Source organism: Dipteris shenzhenensis, chromosome 30 (genome assembly GCF_047967505.1).
Source record: "Dipteris shenzhenensis isolate YYH24624 ecotype China chromosome 30, Dip_SZ_1.0, whole genome shotgun sequence".
NCBI classification, from domain to species: Eukaryota; Viridiplantae; Streptophyta; class Polypodiopsida; order Gleicheniales; family Dipteridaceae; genus Dipteris; species Dipteris shenzhenensis.
The window spans coordinates 34,069,285-34,089,448 of NC_141625.1; the positions used below are offsets into that span (position 1 = coordinate 34,069,285).

At 43.2% G+C, this 20,164-nt stretch overlaps 1 protein-coding gene across 4 annotated transcripts; it reads right to left on the reverse strand.

The window, feature by feature from the left end:
* Window positions 1-674: 674 nt before the first annotated feature.
* Window positions 675-4,350, reverse strand: LOC147882018 (pentatricopeptide repeat-containing protein At5g46580, chloroplastic-like). Of its 4 annotated transcripts, none has more exons than XM_087401265.1 (3): window positions 1,597-4,350; window positions 1,140-1,486; window positions 675-1,047 (listed from the first exon to the last, which is right to left on the reverse strand). In XM_087401265.1, the coding sequence occupies exon 1, from the start codon at window positions 4,297-4,299 to the stop codon at window positions 2,197-2,199; it is 2,103 nt and encodes a 700-aa protein (XP_087257391.1). In that variant the 5' UTR covers window positions 4,300-4,350; the 3' UTR covers window positions 675-1,047; window positions 1,140-1,486; window positions 1,597-2,196. The 4 variants fall into 4 exon arrangements, with proteins under 4 accessions (XP_087257391.1, XP_087257390.1, XP_087257389.1 ...); XM_087401264.1 differs by having other exon boundaries at window positions 1,140-1,494; XM_087401263.1 differs by having other exon boundaries at window positions 675-973; window positions 1,140-4,350.
* Window positions 4,351-20,164: the final 15,814 nt, after the last annotated feature.

The window sequence follows — 20,164 nt, forward strand, 5'->3', positions numbered from 1 at the left end:
AAAACCAAAGAAGCTCGAATCTTGAGGCCATAATCAAAAGTCTGACCTTTAAATATCTCATTCCCAGCCGAGAAACATCAAGTTGCTCTCATTAGATTGCCTCTCATTGGCAACAAAGAAGGCAAATCTATTTGCACCAACCATACGAACTCCACTCAAAATTGTTGCTGCATGCTCTACTGAAACGAGCAGAGAAAATGTTTTTTGAAGCTAATCGTTGATTCCTACCAAACTCAAGTTTTCAGAGAGAAAAAAAACCAATTATAAAAGTTCCACTCAAAATGGTTGCTGCATGCTCTACTAAATAAGTAGAGATTTTTTTTTTGAACAAGCACAAACGAGTTTGGGATTACAAGAACATTGTGTTAGCCGTCTGTCTTTCTTGGCAGCCCACATTATTGATAGACACAAATTTTCTATCTGCAAGGATGTTGCATTTGTGCACTTGGAAGCTACCACAAATTCTTCATATACCATGATTGAATAAAGGTTGACAAAAGATTCCTCACATACAACACAAACAAGCTACAGATCAATCAACCACACACTTTGATAGACTACAGCACATTCTCTCCCATCGCACCTCCATAGAACTAAGCCTTCATTATTATAAGAGCCTGTTGACGTGAGGCAGTGGGTTAGTAATTTTTACAAGGCGGTTGCAAGTCAATGTGTTCAGAGAGACCTCTCCTCCCAAGGAGGGCCCAAGAGAAAACCAAGAGTAATCATTACGTTCCACTAGCTTTAGCCATCTCAATCATTCAGCCCCGATAGTTTATGACCTGCCCATCAAGAAGCTCGTGGATCTTCTCGAGAGAGGAGCTGCTTTGGCCTGTTTCAAACTCCTGCTCATAAGTCAAGGCAACATAAGCTAGCTTTTCCTTCATGTCTCTCACAATGTCCGTCTCAGCCAGCGTGAGCAAGTAGCCTCATTCTACGAGTATATTCATCATTGCATCAGTTGAATCTCGACCTGCATCAACGGAGTAAACCTCAGAGACGGGTACAGTCTGAGGGACACCATCACCATGGTCAACAACACAATACCTGTAGATAAAGCACCATCCATTGCAAACGAAATTTGCACTCTCAGAAAAGAGTAAATCCTTGAATTGATGATGTCGAGAAGGAAGACTCACCACTAATCCTTCCACTGGCATACAATGAAAGCATGGCCTAGATGGAAACATAAATGGCAGGTACTTTGAACATGTCAAACATGACCTGTCATCCTTTCCCTGTTGGGCTTGGGGTTCAGTGGAGCTTCTGTGAGCAGGACTGAATAATCTTCTGCTCATTATAAAAGGTGTAATGCCAGCTTTTCTCCATGTCATTCCAGTTAGTACCAATACCACACTAACATATGTATCTTTCTGCCCCATTTCGACTGAACTTCATCACCAACATATGCATCTTTCAACCATAACATTAGTAAGTCGAGGACAACCAATGATACTTCAGAAAGCTGCTCGAGGAGCATCATCACCTGCAAACCTGTATGTGATAAGGGAGCTGACATTGTGAAGGTAAGCAAAGACGTGGCATTCCAACCTGAAAAACTGTTTAACTAGTTTATAAGTGGTGGTAGATTCCAACCTGGGGTCTACTGCTTTCCCGTTTTCGAATGACATACATCAAGATTGATGAAATGACGTAGAAGAGCCATCACAATGCTTTCGAGCAGCGAGGAAAGATATCCCCAAGTCCATTTGGAGACAAAACCACAGTCCATTGTATAAGATACTATAAGCATAGGGATACATATTTATGATTCAATCACTGGGTGCACACTGCAAAGGCGTTTTTCTGGAGCTACTTTTGGTCATTCCAAGTCAACATTTCGGCTGTCTTGAGGGATCTTAATGCATCTCCAACAGACATTAACACAGCACTTCATTTCATTCTCTCTGTGTGCTGACGAAGCATGCACGGAAACACAAATTGCACTAAGGAATAACTTTTTACACAGTGCAGCAGCTTTTGGGTGATGCAGAATAGCTTTCATTTCATGTGTATTGGTAAGAATCCTGATTGCACATTTAGATGCAACGTACTACACAAAATGTTACATGATGCTCATTCCTATCCCTTTCAAAAGGAAGAGGATGATGCAGCACTTAGTGAGAAAATAGATGCCCAATAGCGACAAACCACCTTCTGCACCTTGATTAAACCAATAACTCTGCACCTTATAACTTAAATGCCAGATGAGTGGGATAATTGAAGCCATGACTTCACTGCATCTCCTGTTGATACAAACCAATCAACTCGTGATGTAGTCTCTTGAAATGGTGCCTTGATTTCGTCTATATGTGATCTCACGAAAGTACGCATGGCAGTTTCATATGAGGTACCTCGTATGCCAAATCCTGCCTCAATGCACAGATAGGGCGGGAAATCTATGCCCTCCTGCAATGCTCGAGCCAGATAACATACCCAACCTTCCAATGCAGTTCGCGCAGCTCCAAAGGAAAGTGTCTTCACATTCAAGCACCATTGAGAGGAAGATTGTACTTGAATATCTGAATAAACCCCAATCAGCCTTGCAAAGGCTAAGATGTCATGAGTCCTTCCGCCAAAATTCCTGGCCCAGCAAAGATCAATTAACATATTGCAGAAAGGCCTTCGAGAATCTTCCCAGATCTCAGTGAAAAGAGGCTGGATCTCTTCTCTCCATGCCTCAAAATCAAAAGCATCATGGACAAGCATGTCCACAACCCTACCAAGCCTGGAATTGGCTTTGTTTATGCACTCAAATATTAGCTTTCTGTCCTCCCCCTCACACAAAACAAAAGCTGAAAGTAAAGCACCATTGACGTGTTCATCAAAAGGTATTCCCTCAGCAACCACTTTGTCAAACAATTCCACCACTGCTTTGAAATCTTTTTTCTCACCATATCCTTTTATGAGAGATGCGTAGACCAATGTATCAGAGGGATGGCCTGCTGCCAGCATCTGCTGGAACATGTGGGCTGCCTCAGCCATTCTACCTTGTAATGCATACATGTCGATTAAGATCCTCCATGTCCATTCATTCGGACGACAATGATCCAATTCCATCATTTCTCTAACTATATGCTCTCCCTCGCTCACTAAACCTTGGTCAGCACAGACCACTAAAATTGAGTTATAGACCGTTGTCTCTGCTTTCCAGCCTTCTTTTAAGATGGAATTAAACACCTTGAAGGCTTCAGACACCATTCCAAATCTGCCGTATGTGCGGATCAAAAGACTCAAAGTTATCACAGAAGGCATCACACCCAGTTTCTGCATATCTGCGAAGAGACGGGTAACCTGGTGTACTCTCCCAGCTTTTCCCAAAGCTCCTATCATGGTATTGAATGCCACGACGTTTGGGACTATATTTTTCTGACTCATCTCCTCATAAATGCTTAAAATTGCGTCATAATTTCCTTGAGTCTTGTGAAGCCTGATGATTGTTGAGTATGTTACAACATCAAGACGCATATTCTCCTCCCTTAATTTGTGGTAAATATCAAAAGCTTCTTTCATGCAACCAATTCTTCCATATACATCGATCATGGTGTTGTAAGTGTATGCGTCTGGCGAACAACCGGCATCTTGCATCCTTTGGTACCATTTTAAAGTCTCTTGTGGCAGTTGGCACCGCATGGCGAAATTAATAAGCGTACAGTAAGTCACCGTATCAGGTTTCACACCATCTCGTGTCATCTCCTCAACCAAGTTACTTGCAATTTCCCACTGTTCGCCTTTTCGAAGGCACTTCAGCAGCACATTGTAAACATAACTGTTAATCTCGAACGTGCCTTTCCTTTTCAGCCATTTAAAGAAAGCCAAGGCCTTCTGCCAGCTGGGTTCTTCGTCAATTATCGCAACGATGTCTCTGGAAGAAAGGAATTTCGTCCACCCATCGAATTTGAAGGCCACGGCCTCCTCGCTGTCATCCACTTGCTTTAGCAATTCCAAAGCCTCCTTCATGGCCGCAGCTCCGGGACCCCATTTATCAGCAAGGGGAAACCGTCTTTTCTTCATGGGCACGTTGAGCATTAAAGTGCGAAAAGGGATCCGACCAGCAGGTTGGTTGGGGTCGAGATAAATCTTAGGGAGAGGAGGAAGCTGGTCCAAAGGGGAGGAGGAGGCGATGGAGTGAAAAGGGCTATTATTGCCAAAATCGTGAGACATGGAGGTGAGGGAGGAGGAATGGGTGAGGCTACTGCTGGAGGTGGTGATGGTGGAGCTTGGGATGTTGGCTTGAAAGCTGTGAGGTGAATTTGAAGAAGGGTGATGAAGGAAGGAAGAAGCAGCAATGGCAGCCATTGAAGCTTCACACAAACAGACCCTTCAAGATAGACTTCCAAGTTGAATCTATCTTGGCACACTCAAGATTTCCAAGTTCAAGCTCGAGTAGGGGCACACTCAAGAGCTTGTTCCACCCTCATTCACTTACCGACACATGTAATCCCATTCCATTAAACCCCCCCCCCCAAGTCCGTTTGCATCAGTCACACATCCTATACACATCTGCCTCTGCCGTCTGTTTGCATCAGTCACACATCCTTTATACATCTGATTGCCCTTTGTGCCTGAACCTCCCCCATGTGCCCACGATGAGAGCCTCCTCCCATGTGATGCTTCTTGTCGTGCGTTCGGACAACCCGTCCAATTTAATTACCAGTCACCTACCTTGGTGGCCCATCATGCCACTCATGTGATTAAGCTTCCTAAGGGTCTTTACAGACCGCCAAAAGCCGCCTAAAGAGTGCCCCTTCTTGGGGCACTTCAAAAACGGGACAGGCAGGTTGTCATGGGTGGAGCCTTTCAACATACATTGCCCACCCAAAGATGCATGAAAATGTTGAGCAGCTATGTGTTCGATTCTTCTGGCAGGAAAGCAACCCATTGGATGGAGTAATGGGTGCCCATCCATGGGCAAATTTTGGGCTTGACATGGCAACCAAGTAGGATGCAAGGACGAGAGTGTGGTGGGCAGTGTGTAAAGCCCTAAGTGCCCCCTATGGATTTATATATTCCCATTAGCTGTGTGAAGCCTCACTATGTAAAGACCCTAATTTATGTCACCAACGTGTGATTGGTGTAGGAGATGGAATAGGCCAATCATGTAGCGGTTGGAGGAGTTGGCCATGGAGTGGGTATATGGGCTGGACACAAATCGTGTGTGTCATCGTTGGTGCTCATCACTCCTTTTGGCCAACTAGGACGGCAATCCTTCACACCATCTTTTTGAGGATGGTCGCCAGGTGGTCTGAACCCAGCCTATGACGGGCAGACTCTATGTGGAGACTCTGCACCCCCTTGTGTGTCACAGGGAAACTCTGTGAAAAAGTTGTGCTAGCAAATCTGTGGTGGAGGTGATGGGGAAACTGATGGCATTGATGAATGACCTTGAAGGAGGTCTAGGGGGTACCTAGAGCACCCCCAAGACCTATCTTTAGGGGAAGAGGCCCTAGATCAGTGTTGGAGACAATGCTACCCCCTCTTCGAAAGCTAGTCTGGGAGCAGCCTCTAAGGCTCAGTTTAGATGGAGCAAATGCCTACAGTGCAAAAGGGGTGTTGCTCGACAAGGCGCACAATGATTGGTCCACAGACATGGCAGACGGATGCAAGGTGTGTCCGACTCTACCTCCCGCCCAATGACCACCATTGCCATTCTATCCAATCAAAATATTTGGCATGCTTAGCAATTAAAATTTGAACCTAGGTGGATCTAGAATAGCCAAACCAAAGGCCCACCACAACACTGTGTTAAGAGCTTGGCAATAAATGGTTTTATATTTGTGCCGCCATGTGTGAAATGGCACAAAGGATACCATCCCCAAAAAGGTATTTGGGCCGCCATCCCCATTTGAACCTAGCCTAAGGTATTGACCTTTGGGAGGATTAAGGTTGCCCCAGGCATCGACTGACAAGATTCCTCCCCAAAAAGTTCAAGTGGAGGCCAATTCCATTCGATTGATGCAGGAGCACAAAGTGGTGCTGCATACACTTGTCGTTTTCATGCCTTTCAAGGGAGACTTGTAGGCACCGTGTTGTCAATGTATGGTGATGTGTGTGTTCGACCCTCGAATCAAATTTGGATTAGTCTTGTAGGTTGCTTGGCGATGGGGCCTACGAAATAAAAATCCCAGCCCATCCATCTCTGTCTCTCTCTCTCTCTCTCATTTGGAGAACATTTTTAGCAACCACAGCTGTGGCAGACCTCTTGGCTTAAGGGTCACTCTTATCGTTCTGTGTGTGAGTTTGATCCTTCGAACACACCTAATGGCATCAAGTCTTAAACCTCAAAGCTTTTTTAAAATGCCTCTCTCTCTCTCTCTCTCTCTCTCTCTCTCCCCCCCCCCCCTCCCCCCCAATGCCTATTATGCGATATTCAACTACATCTAGTTATCCATCTAGTAGATCAACTAGCATATGCAAGAATTGTGCAAAGTTGATAGAAGTTGGAGCGTTCTATGAAAGTGGTGAAAGGGTCTGTGTGGCCAAAAGCACAACCACAAGGCAACATGGCAAAAGGTTGGTTGGTCAATGTTGTAAGTCACAAAACTTCTCTTGCAATGAAATCCCTCTAGACCACATTTTGCCTTGGAGCTGAAGGTGAACACATTTTGTCTCTATAATTGTGAGGGAATGGAGAAATGGGTTTAAAGATACAAAGATGCAAAAGAAAACAAGCGTAAGATAGAAGAGCTTCTAGAAAAAGCAATAGGGGGTTAGGTATCCAAAAAGATTTATGTCTACTGCCAAGCAAAGGCAAAACTAAATGGCTTTAAGATGCAATTATAGAGGTTTCTCGGAGGGGAAAGAATGTGAGTAGTCTCCTCGTCTTATGGTTTTGTGATGAGAACTTAAACATACTGTCGATTGCTTTGAAATAATTACTTTTCTTCTAATTTCATTTTCAGTATATTTTGTTCAATGCAATGTGATCACATGGCCGTCACTTTCATGGGAGAAAGAAGAGAAAGGTGGAGCGGAGAAAAACTTCACACACTTAGCTAAGTGCAAGAGTCCAAGTTTTGTGGGTAGAATGGAGAGGTTGCCAAGCCGTGTGGATAGGATGGAGAGATAGTTTGTTTACCTAGTTTGGGAAGAGGAAACAATAAAAAGAAGCAATGTGACAATGGGGTGACAAGTAAGTTACCTAGTTTGGAAAAGAAATACCATCACTAAAGCTATTCAAACCATCGACGTAATTGTCAAAAAAATCTTCTCGAAGGTGTTCTAATGGTTTATGCATGGTATTGTCAACACTTTTTCTAGGGATATATTGAGGGTTATATCAACACTTATATGACAATTATTTCCATACTTAGGATATTTAACAAAAACCTTAAAAAGAAATGTAAATAAGAGTGAAAATTCACTCCAAGGGTTTCAATGCATGAAAGATCCATCCATGCAAAGTTTCATATGGACAAAACCTCATTAAGCCATTATATAATGTATAAAATGACCTTACTACTAAAGGGTTTTGAATGGCTAAACAAAATCCAATGGTGGCGGGGCATTGAATATAATAGTGTTTGTGTGTGGCATTTATTTATGTCAAAAAGTAGCCCACAAGGTTGTAGGAAATAGTCTTCCAAGTGTTTTATCTATGCCTCTATTTCCAAGTGTTGTAGGAAATAGTCTTCCAAGTGTTTTATCTATGCCTCTATATCTTCTTTTGAGATTAGTTTTCCTTCAAAATCTTAGTTCTTGAAGCTCTTGATGAGCTGACCTATATCCTAGTCCTAACTTCTATTGATATATTCCCCAAGTGAGCCCCTTTTGGCTTCCTTCTGGATCTCTTCCCCTGTTGTACTTAAAGAGGCTCTTAATAGAGCATTCTCCTAAATCACCTTATAAATACCCTAAGCTAATACTGACCTGCCATTTATATCCAAAAGGATCTATGGTTTAGCACTCATCTCCCCTTTTTCTTTCTCTATGTCATCAAGAGAAGATTTAATAATTCACTTTAAGATATTATGAAATAGTTTGCTTTAAGATCTGTAAACATTTTCTCTAAATATTAAATTTATCATTCAACAAAATTGAAACCTTAAATAAATAATCTTGCAACCTTGAATTCCAAAAAAGGTGATTTATAATAACCATGAAAAATGGTCTCCTTAATGGAGGATTCATGGCTATTTTGAGATTTTATTTTCATCTAAATCCTATCATAGAAATAATGCTTCTAGAAGACCCCTTCTTCATGCTCATTTCTTGGATTTGGATCAATACATGCATGTATCATGCCATGCAAGTACATATTCCTATTCTTGGACTTCCCTCATGCTTTTCTCCTCTTTGCTTGTGATTATTTTAGTGAACATTGATAGTTTTGATTCAATTGTGATTCATGGAGTCGACAATGTAATGTGACATGTTCCCTTGCATCTAGCTACTCTTCACTGCCCTGAAATAGAACATCCACATATTGAAATAAATTTCTAATCACAAGGCTAATGATCTCTGCAAGTAAGAATCATCATCCTCATTTTTGTACATGTGCTTGCATTTCTATACACCTAGAATCTTGAATATGTTTATTAGTTATGCGACATTGTCTAGTTATGGAACCCTTGCATTGTGCACATTCACCTTATATATTTTCAAGTAGGTGATCTTGATGTTGCTCTCTGACATTTGAGTTGCTTGCCATCAAAGTCATAAAAAAAACTATGAAAAAGTGATGGTTATTTTGACAATTATAGATATATCAGCCCTTTTCAAAGGTCCTCAGCCTTCACTTGTCTCTAAGGGAATGATCCCTACAACATTCATTTGCTTACTCACATGGGTCTTTATAATCACCTTAGCTTGATCATTATAATTAGTACTATGTGTTGTTGGATGTGGTTTGCACCCCAAGGATATATAATTTTCTTATAGGGATGATTGTGGTGAAGATTAGATTAATGAGGAATGTGTTTACCATCTTTCTATCTGCAAAGACTAAAACGGAAAAAGTAGTTGTAAGAAATGGGACCTAGACAATTTGTAACCAACAAATTTCAATGCAAATGTGAGATGAATCGCTTTCAAATGTGAGATGAACCAATTCATAACCAACCAATTTCAAAGCAAATGTGAGACAAACCAATTCGTAACCAGCTACTTTCAATGCAAATGTGAGACTAACTTCAGCTCAAACATACCCCCTGCTACCAACAAAAAGCCCCAATTTGGGTTGAATTCCCAGACATTCCCTTAACCCTACTTTCCCAACTTGAATTCCTTTGTGTGCCTTTAGAGGAAAGAATTCAATTTTTGTATAATGATGAGTCACATGAGGGGCATTAGAGATTAAGAGATGTAAAATCTAAACTTAGAGACAAAGAGCTTATATCACAAGGAGTGGTGGGTAGGTAAATGTGATAAACCCACTGAGGACATGTTTAAGACCTAACTTAAAAAATAAACCCAAGAATATATCCCCAAATTGGCATCTTGATAAATATAAGAAGACCTTGAACAAGTTAAGCGCAATATTCAGGGTCTTCTTATGGGTACATAATGTAGATAATCAATACATGATAACTGCCTCAAGGACTTTTTCTTGAAAGGGAATAAATAGCTTGTCACTTGTCCCTATCTTCTTCTCTTTGATTGGAATATAGGCCTCCCTTAATAGGAAGTGGAGGAGGAAGGACTTAGCAGAGGTGTGGAAATCAAGGCTTAAGAGGATCTAGTGGAGGATTGTGCTAGAGAAACACTCATGCCTTTTGCAGGATGATTTTACACAAGGTTGGACAAGTAGTAGGGCTACTGCTATAGGAAAGGGACCCCATTTATCATGCCTAAGTGCCTCAAAGTACATATCCCATCTCTTAGAGACAAAATTTTTAGAATGCAAATACATGCCTTTCTATTACACAATGGTGTTACTAGGAGATGTATCACCTAGGTTGTAGGGCGACTGTTTCTCTTGAGAAGGCACGTTTTTTGGTTTATATGGCTACAAAGGAACTCAACGGTTTATAATGAAATTATCTCGGATGTTGTGATTCTAACCTCTCATTGTGATGATCTCTTCAAGCTCAAGTTTCATTATCAAAGAGTGTATGAAGACATTGAAAATACCATTGTTAATCTCAAGAAGGATGCCACACTTGCATTTCAACATATCTTGGTCATGAGGGATATATGGAATATTTTGGCTAATATCCTTGAAGGCCTACAATAGAAGCAGACATGAAGATGATGCCTGATTAAAATTTTAGTGTATCTTTGGTTATGTTTACTAAATTTTGTGTCCAAATCTCAAAATTGGCTTAGAGAAACTTTGTAAATATAAGTTATCAATAGAAATATTCCTCTTTTCACCACACAAAAAAGAGGGATAGGAAGCAGACATGGTTGATGAAGATAAAACTAGTAAATAACTCAATCTAGCTACAAAAGGGGGTGCCAAGTTGGGATTTTGGCCAATTGATTTTGAGAACTTTATCACATGCTCCTACATGCCAATGGAGGGGGCACATCCTATTTTCTTGAGCTTGAAGATATTCAATGATCTCTCTTTGTAGATCAGCTAGCAATTTTAAGAATAAACCTCTTCAATGATTATGGAGGTGGCAACGGTTGATTGAAGACATTGCAGCTATAGGCCTCCACAAAATCATCTCTATAGCTTTGCCCATATTGACTATGATTTTGATGGGTTGACATCATGCTTGGATCACATTCGCATAGTTTGTTGGATTTCAATTACCCACTTGAATTTGGGCATGAGAGCTACCAAGAGATTTCCAAGATACTTGAAAAATAGATATATTTACATGATTTATGAGTGGCCTTTGCATGAATCAATGAATTGACTTGGATTAAGGTCTTCATTTGCAAGATATAAAAGAATTATTGAGATATATTAAAAGAAGCAAAAGGGTTTTTTTTTTGGGGGGGGGTTGGTGTTCATGTCAATTTATATCCAATGGAACATGTAAGGAGCCAAATATCCACTCAAAAGTAGGAAGATATCAATGGATCACATGGCATAATTTGTTGGATGTGAATTACCCACTCAGATTTGGGCATGAGAATTACCAAGAAAGTTCCAAGTTCCTTGTAAAATAAATAGATCACATGAAAATGAGTGTCCTTTGCACCAATTATTTTTACCTAATTTGGATCAAGATCTTAATTTAAAAAATTCCAAAGAATTATTGAGATTAATTAAAAGAAGAAGGGGGGGGGGGGGGAGACACACCCGTTTACATCCAAGGGTAATGCAAGGGAGCATCTTAGTTTACATCCAAGAGAACATGCAAAGAGCCAAATAATTATTCAAAAGTAGGATGGATGAGGAGATATAAGAGAGAGGAGAGGTGGTTGGTGAACAAGATCATTGAGATGCTTAAGTCCATCTACCATTGTCTAGATAAAATGTTTCTTAGGATTTTGATGGAAAAACACACAAGGAGATCCCCAAGATCCTTTTCTCAACCTCCTTCCTCACTTGTAAGAGGTGAGACATGTTTGTTTACATCCAAGTGGAAATGCAAGGGAACATGCCAGTTTATATCGAAGAGAGCATGCGAGGAGCGAAATATCCACTCAAAAGTAGGAAAATACCTTAATGTTTATTACATGGGGTTGTGGCAGATGAAGAGATATTATGAAACATGTGAAGAGAGAGGAGAGGTGGTTGGTGAGCAAGGTCCCTTGAGATGATTGAGTTAATTTACCATTGTCTAGATAAAATGTTGCTTAGGATTTTGATGGAAAAACACACAAGGAAGATCCCCAAGATCCTTTTCTCAAACTCCTTCAACTTGTAAGGTAGACAAGGCTCCAAAGATAAAGGTATCAATGAATTAAAAGGCCACAACATTGGAGATGGAACATTGGATCACTTAAAGGATGCATTTGCTTGTGGCCTTGGAGACAAGGCATTGAGATAAATTTGAGGGACTAAAAGTCACTACAACAAATCTCATATAGCATGAGAGGAGAAGAGTGGAGATGAGGAGAGAGGGCACAGCTAGAGAGCACACCACAAATGACTAATTGTACACTAGATTTAGTTGAAAATGTAGAATATATACAAACCCTTTTAGGGTTAGGGTTAAGGCATCTAACCCTTTCCTTTATAGCACTCTAATGGGTTAGTGCTATGCACATATAATCATATGATGTTAAGCGTGGTCTCTCAACACCTTTCCTCAAGATCAACATCATGAAGTAGGCCTTCCCTCAAGATGATGATTCTGGGGAATCGAGCATTACATTCTATCTAACCCATTTCATGGGAATGTCCTTCCTTTGAGTCAAACCAAGAGCTTGTCGGTGTTTCTTGAAAAGCTCTTTACCGAGTGGTTTGGTAAAGATGTTTGCAACATTTTCTTTGTTATCACAAATGTTGTAGTGTGATGTCACTAACTAACACTCTTTCTCTAATGAATTCTCCCTGACATCAATGTGCTTTGTCTTGGAGTGATATACTGGATTCTTGGCCAATGCTTGAGCCGATTGATTATCACAGTATATTGTTGCTGGCTTTGATTCATCAAAGTAATCTATTTCTGACAATAATCTTTTGAGCCATATAGCCTCACATGCACTTGTAGTGAGTGCTCTATATTCTTCTTCAGTCAAAGACAAAGAAACAGTTGGCTGTTTATTTGACAACCATGTTGTAGTACCTTGACTAAGGAAAAATGAATACCCCTGTGTCGATCTCTTGGTCTCATGATCTCTGACATAGTCACTGTCACAGAATCCATGTAACCTTGGATGACTTCCTTTGTATTCTATCCCACACTGTCTTGTACCTCTAATGTATCTCAAGACTCTTTTGGCTGCATTCTAGTGAGATTGTTTTGGATTTGCCATAAACTATGCAATTGAACTTACTACATAACAAATATATGGCCATGTGATAGTCAGATATATAAGAGATTCAATGAGCTGCCTGTAGTACCTATCATTGGTTGTAGGCTTTTCTGAATCTTTTGTAAGTTTTCCACGAGAGTGGCTGCAATCTTGCAATCTGTCATATGAAACTTCTTCAGGAGACTGTCAACATATTTTAGCCGACTCATAAAGGTGCTATCTGAATCTGCTGTCCAGAACTCAATTCCAAGACAATAGTGTTACATAAGTCCAAGATATTTCATGTCGAACTCTGCAGATAAGTCTTGTTTCAACTTTTTGATGAAGCTATCCTTGCTTCCTATCAAATCAGATCATCTATGTACAAAAGTGCAATAGTAATGTCTTTCGCTTGAACTTTGTAGTAGAGAGTATGATCTACATTGGATTTCATGTATCCTAGATCAGCAAAATACTTGTCGATTCTGCTATACCAACTTCTAGGTGCTTGCTTTAAACTGTAGAGACTCTTCTTGAGATGGCAAACCTAATTCTCCTTTCTTGGTTCACCATAACCTACTGGTTGTTGCACGTAGACTTCCTCGCTTAGATAACCATTGAGAAATGCATTCTTGACATCGAGCCGATACACATTCCATCTACTGAGTGTCGCTAGTGATATCAAGAACTATATGGAATCCATCTTTACTACTAGAGCATAAGTCTAATCATAGTCTTGATCGTACTACTATGCAAATCCTTTTGTAACTAGTATGGCTTTGTATCTTTTAATGCTTCCATTTGGATTGTACTTCATTTTACCCATTTGTTTCCTATGGCCTTCTTTCTTGGTGGAAGGCCAAATAATTCCCAAATATTATTCTTGTACAAAGCATCCATTTCTTTATTCATAGCAGCTTGACATTCTGGCTTGTCTACTGCATCTTTGAAGTACACTGGCTCTTCTGTAGCCATGATGGTAGTCATAAGAGCATAATTGATATTTTCAACCTGAATTGCTTTGTTTTTCTAAGCATATGTCAATTTGGCTAGTGGTCTGCGTTCCCTAGTAAACCGTCCAAGTTGTTGTGGCTTTGCGTGGGGTGCTTTTGGAAATTCTTGCTCTTCTTCATCAATCTTTTCTTTAAATGATTGTGAAATCAGTGCATCTATGTCCTGTGTATTTGAGGTTTTCCATTCTGATTCCTCATCAAAGATTACATCTCTAGAGATAATGACCTTGCGGTTAATGGGATCATACAACTTGTATGCTTTGTTGTCTTCATTGTAGCCAACCATGATGCATTTGTGTGACTTCGCATCCAATTTCTTGCGATGATCATCATGTATGTGGGCATATGCTATGCAACTAAATATGTGAAGATGCCCAATGTGTCTAGTGAATGCTTCATAGGGTGTCATACCTTGTATTGGTTCGGTCGGAAGCCGATTAAGTAAGTAGTTTGTAGTGGCTATTGCTTCTACCCAATACTGATTTGGAAGATGCTTCTCACTCAGCATTGCTCTAGCATTGTTTACTAAAGTACCATTCTTCCTTTGAGCTCTTGCATTCTGCTGTGAGGAGTATCTGCATAAGTGAATTGTCTTCAAATGCCATGACTTTTGCAAAAGTTCATGGATGCTGAAGACATGTATTCACCTCCTCTGTCTGATCTCATGACTTTGATCTTTTTGCCTGTCTGGATTTCTACTATGGCTTTGAATTCTTGAAATCTAGAAAGACTTCAAATTTCTCTTTCAATTTGTAGACCCAACAATATCTATTGTAGTCATCAATGAAAGTCAAGTAGTAAAGTGAACCATTTATGTTGCAGGTCTGAGCATAACCCCATACATCTGTATGAATCAAATTAAGAATAACTCGTGCTTAAGAGGTACTTCTGTCAAAGTTGGTTCGCTTTTGTTTGCCGAAGTAACATACTTCGTAAACTTTTCCAAGAAACTGTAGCTTAGGAATCCCAATTTCCATATTCTGATTCCTGAGATCTTTCAAGCGCTTTGAATTGACATGTCCATATCTCTTGTGCCATTTTGCGAAGGAAAAGAGCCATCGTGTCTGTAGCAAGGGTGGGTCTAGGTTTTATGATGTCAAGTTACAATGTTGTCCACAACAACTACTTGGATGCATACTATGAGAGGATGAAACAAGAGATGGAGCAAGTAGTATACGATGGTTTTTTTTGTGCAAAGAAAGGAACCTTCTATCAATGCTTGAAAGACTTGATACAAAATAGTAGCCCCGAAGGTGCTGAGTATGGGAAAAACCAGAAAAAGCTAAAAGAAAAGAACCGGCCTGTTCCAGAGAAACCTAGCTCATTGCCTAGGGGATCTCTGGTACTGGGGCTAGTGATACTGGCTACCACTTCCCAAACACTGTCCTTCAGAGGAGAAAGGGGAGCTAGGCTATCAGGAGGGACTACCTCATGGAGTGCTATCCTCTGAATGCTCTGACCCTATATTCGGTAGGCTTGGGAGATCTCATCAATTTGGAATGCGTGTCCTCCCTTAGTCAACCAAGCCACCATTACCCAAGCGTAGTCCCTCTGAAGACTTTGCATACGGTTCATGATCTTGAGGGCTCCCATCTAGATCCTCACTACTCTCTGTGAGACAGCTCCAAAGGCAATGCGGGATCATCTCTAGGAAACCACTAGAGCAACAATGGCACTGCCCCTCCACTCGCATCTACTCCAACCACGGTCTGATGGGCAAGCCTCCGTGGGCAGCTAGCCATAAGAAGTAGGATATCTTCCTCGGCCAAAATTGGACCATAACCACGTCCAAAACTTGGAACAAACATCTTGGGGCACTCTCTGGGTCACCCAATGCCGCTCCTTGGAGGGTGTCCACCTCAAAGAGTCCATCTGAAGCCTCCTGCCAATCCGTGTGGTGTAGGAAAAGAAGGGCATCTCCTCCATCTGCTTGGCAAGGCCGCCCCTAGCGGGTAGAACCACTCTCCCGGATCCCACTGGACTACCCTCCCATAGTTAGAGGTGCCATCTAGGGGCATCTTGCTCTGAGATACTTAGAGGGTCAATGTGCCACTGGCTGATGATCAAACTCCTCTTTGCATCTGGAGCAGAGCACGAATGAGACCCCTTGCTAGTCTCTGCCAGACCCTGTGAAGACTCCTCTCATCAAGGGTGAACCCTTCCCTGTAAGGGGGGCCTTTGAGAAGATCCACTTGTGTGAAGGATGCCACTATCCTTTGGTGCATGGGGTGTTCCTAAGAAGCCCTCGCTATAAGAGGAGCTTCCAAGGCTCTGCACTTGGGGTGAGGCCACGAACAACCAACTTGCCTAGAAGGGCTCTGCTTTGCATCTCCAGATCTATGATACCCAAGCCTCCCAATGCATGCGGCATGATCACCATCTACCAAGCGACTCGAGCTCTAGTATTCCATGTGCCATCTGATCCTGCCCAAAGGAAGTTTCGAACCAATCATCGAAGCTACCCAAAGCATCCTCTGTGAAAGCATCAGCAGGAGGCGATATACCAGGTCGTGACAAGAAGGACCTGGTTTGCCACTAAGGCATGCCCTACTAGGGAGAGCTTGGCTGAGCTCCAATAGAGACGCTTGTGCCAAACACTCTCAAGGACTGGGGTGACCTGTTGCTCTGATGTAATGTCAATACCAACCTGGAATCCGAGGTATCTCGCTATCTAGCCCTGTGGTATCCATTTAAACCAAAGTCACCCCCCCACTTACAGATCTCCTGTGTCTCCTCATAGCCCATGAAGAAACCTATAGACTTTTTCCAGTTGATTCACACACCCAAGGCCTCGCAGTAGATAGCCAGGGCTCCCGTGAGTGACTCTCTCCAAACTCGCTATGGTGCCCTCAACATACAAGGCCATATCAGATCAAGCAGTTCCTCGTCTTGTCTGATTAGGAGCCTCAACCCTGTGAGGCCCACCACCTCTTATCTCAAAAAGCCATTGCCATGAACAAGAAGAGGAAGGGAGCGAGTGGGCAGCCCTAGCGAATTGACGAGAAAGAGGAAAGGCCTCGCCCGTGTGTCCTCTAATGAGCATATGGCTGGAGCTCCTTGTATAAAGCGCAGAAACTGGTCTAACCCATTTGTTTGAAATTCCCAATTCCACATAGTGCCCTCTAGGAAGGACCACTCCACCCTATCACAAGCCTTCTCAAAATCCAAGAGAAGGATGGCTAGTGGCTGTGACTCCTCCCTGGAGCAATCCACTGTCTCCCAGAATGTGAAGATGTTGTTCAAGATGCTGCGCTCTTGGATGAACCCCGTCTATGTGTCGTGGATGATGTCAAAAAGATGGGGCCATAACCACAAGCTCAAGACCTTGGTGAGGATCTTGTAAGCGGTATCAAGTAGAGTGATTGGTCTCCACTGTAGGATGTCTGACCTGTCTCCCTCTTTCGAGATCAAACAAATCCACTCCCTATGGACTGAGGGAGGGAGCCTGTGTCAAAAATCTCTTGGCATGCTAGTCGGAAAGGGGTGGAGATAATCTCCCAGAAGTTTTGGAAGAAGGCCGGAGTCAAGCCATCCTTGCCAAGACAATTCTGGGTCTGGAGAGACTTAAGGGCTTCCTAGAGCTCCTCATATGTGAAAGGCTCCTCAAGCTTGCTCCATAAATCCTGTGAGACTACTATCAGAACATGATCCCAAACTACCTCTCGGGCCACAATACCAACTGGACTCATCCTCTCCATCTGGAAGAGTTGGCTGTAAAAACCTGTGGTTAGGTCTAATATCTCCTATGGGTCAATGTGCATGATGTCCTGTGGATCCCGGAGATGTTGCAACTGTGCATGGCCCAGTGGTTTGGAAAAACTACTTCGTCATCCTATCCCCCTGTTGTAGCCACTGGGCCCGAGAAGAGTGATAGGATAACTCAGCCCATCGAATCTTTGTGTCCTGAAGCTCAATGCGAGCGCTCTCAAACCTATCACTAAGCCACTGAGAACCTGGGCCTACTACCTGAGCCGCTCTATGGAGGCGAGGTCTCTCCTCAAAGCCCACTCACACTCCTGAAGAGTCCTCCTCTGCCTAAGGGTGTGAGCCTGTAACTCCTCGTTGCTCCTCTGGATTGCATGGGCCTCAACGGGGTTGATCTAAGTGAAGTACTACTGAAGAGCCATCTGACATCATGGTACTTGCCAAAATCCCGATAGAGTCACCTCTGTGCAGTACCCAGTCTCTCACGCAGTACATTGTGTCTCCTCTGTCCAAAAGAGAAGAGGAGGCTACTAGGTATCCTGTTGAAATCTGACCCTCGCCACCATGGGTCTTCGCCACTAATCATGGAAATGACCTGCTCCCAGGTGCTATGCTCTACCATTGGAATCTCAGGGAAGGAGGCACCACCCTACTTGTCTTCCCCAAACTCTAGGTTGTTGAAGTCCCCTCTAATTATCCAGGACTCTACATTCGGAAGACACTCTGACAGCCTCCTCCAAAAGGCCAAGTGGTGTTGTCTGCATGCTAGGGCATACATGTTCAGTATCCCAATCCTAGACTCTCCCATCCTAACTCCCATCCAAACTGCCATCTTGAGATAAGCTTGCCCTGATCGTAGACCTCTAGAGCCAAAGTCTATGAGACCGAGATGCAAACCCCTCCACTCCGTCCTACTGCAGGGGACCACTCCTTCGAGCCTCTCCCTAGGAGAGGTGGTGATGCTGTTGGATGTTTGTTGCTGAGAACATATGCTCTTGAATCAAAAGGATGTCCATTGTCTGCCCTACCACTACCCTCTGTAACTCCTGCTAGAGTATCACGTACTGTGGTTGACTACGAGCACGGTCGTGGAGTCCGTGCATATTCCAAGTCACTATGGTCCAGTTCATGAAGACGGGGGTGCAGAGAACAAGGCTCTCTTGTGAGTGGGTGCTTGATCCAAAAAGAGTGCCTAATGTGACTTTGCCAGGGGTTTGGAGGGCAAATATTCTGTGTCTATGCGATGACGTACTAGGGTGGATACCAGCTCAATGCCGATCTTCTATGCCCACTTCATCATGAAGGAGACTTCCACCCCGAACCACTCCACACACTTGTAGAGGGGCTAGTAGTATGCATGATCCACCTTTGCCTCAAGTAGCAATTTGATAACTCCTACCACCAAACCACATGTCAGCTTTTCTCGTGTGACACTCAACTGAAAATTCACCTCCACACCATGGGCGTACCAAAGATCGAGTCCCCATGCTCCCATCCACTTGTCCATCATGCGTGAAATTTGATCTCCCATAATAGCATCAAACACGCCTCGGGTCCAATTCTCCAATTCTATGGAGGCAAACTGGAAACTCCAAGCAGAGTGTGTCTGAGAGCCCACTGCGCTGATCAAATGCCCCTTTTGTGGCTACAGGATCATAAGCGTTACCTCCAGTGGTAAAAGATAGGAGTCCGAGGTCTCCAGGTAGTTCCAGGGTCCCAACCTTGAGAAGTCCCACGATAATGGGTGCCCATTCTATAAGCAGGGAGCTGATGACCTAGAGGATGAGGCCCATCCCTCTGGCTTTCTCCCTGAATGGGCTTGATGCTATGATGAGGGAGTAGAAGGGGGCGCGGTATTAGGGGAGGGAGCTTGAGGAACCTGCTACGGAGGTGGAGAGGGGGGCAAAGGGGGCGGAAGGAGGTGGGGGGGGCGGAGGGAAGGGGGGTGGGTGATGAGTGATCATAGCAAGAGGGGGGGGGTGAGGGGAACCCAGGCAGTGGAGGGGAAGGGATCTGCAGGGGGAGGGTGAGGGTGGGAATAGGGGTGATCACAGGCTCCCCCTACTGATCAGGCTCATCATGGCTCTGGATCTGATCCTCCCAGCCGTCACTGTTTGGCTAACATCCGCCATCACCTCATCAGGAATTCTTGGGGCTCGATGATGCTGATGCAAGAGTGGATGCGGATGCTGAACCTCCATCACATGAGGATCATCTGGTTGGGCGGTGGCCCCTTCTGCTGAGGGAGGTGGATCCCCACGTAAGGGATCCTGCTACTGTTGCTCCTCCTCAGGTGCCTCATAGACAAGTGTATCTCTCTCACTCTCTCTCTCTCTCTCTCTCTCTCTGTCTACCCTCTGGCACTTGTGAGCATGTTTGCTTGGTTTATTTTTCTTTTTAACATGGGTCCAGTCCCCTTCTAAGGGGGTCACCCAAGGGGTCTGAGACTCCTACTGTTCCTATCTATGGGGGTGCGGGACTCTGGTCTGCTAGCTCTGCTTGCTCTGCGGGGGTGGGAGTGGAGGCGCTCAGCCATGGCCATGGGGGAAATCTTTGGCTAGGTGACCCATCTGTCTACACCGAAGACACTGGCCTAGTAACCTAGAAATCTCCACTCACTAGCGAAGTGTGCCCCCTTTGAGGGT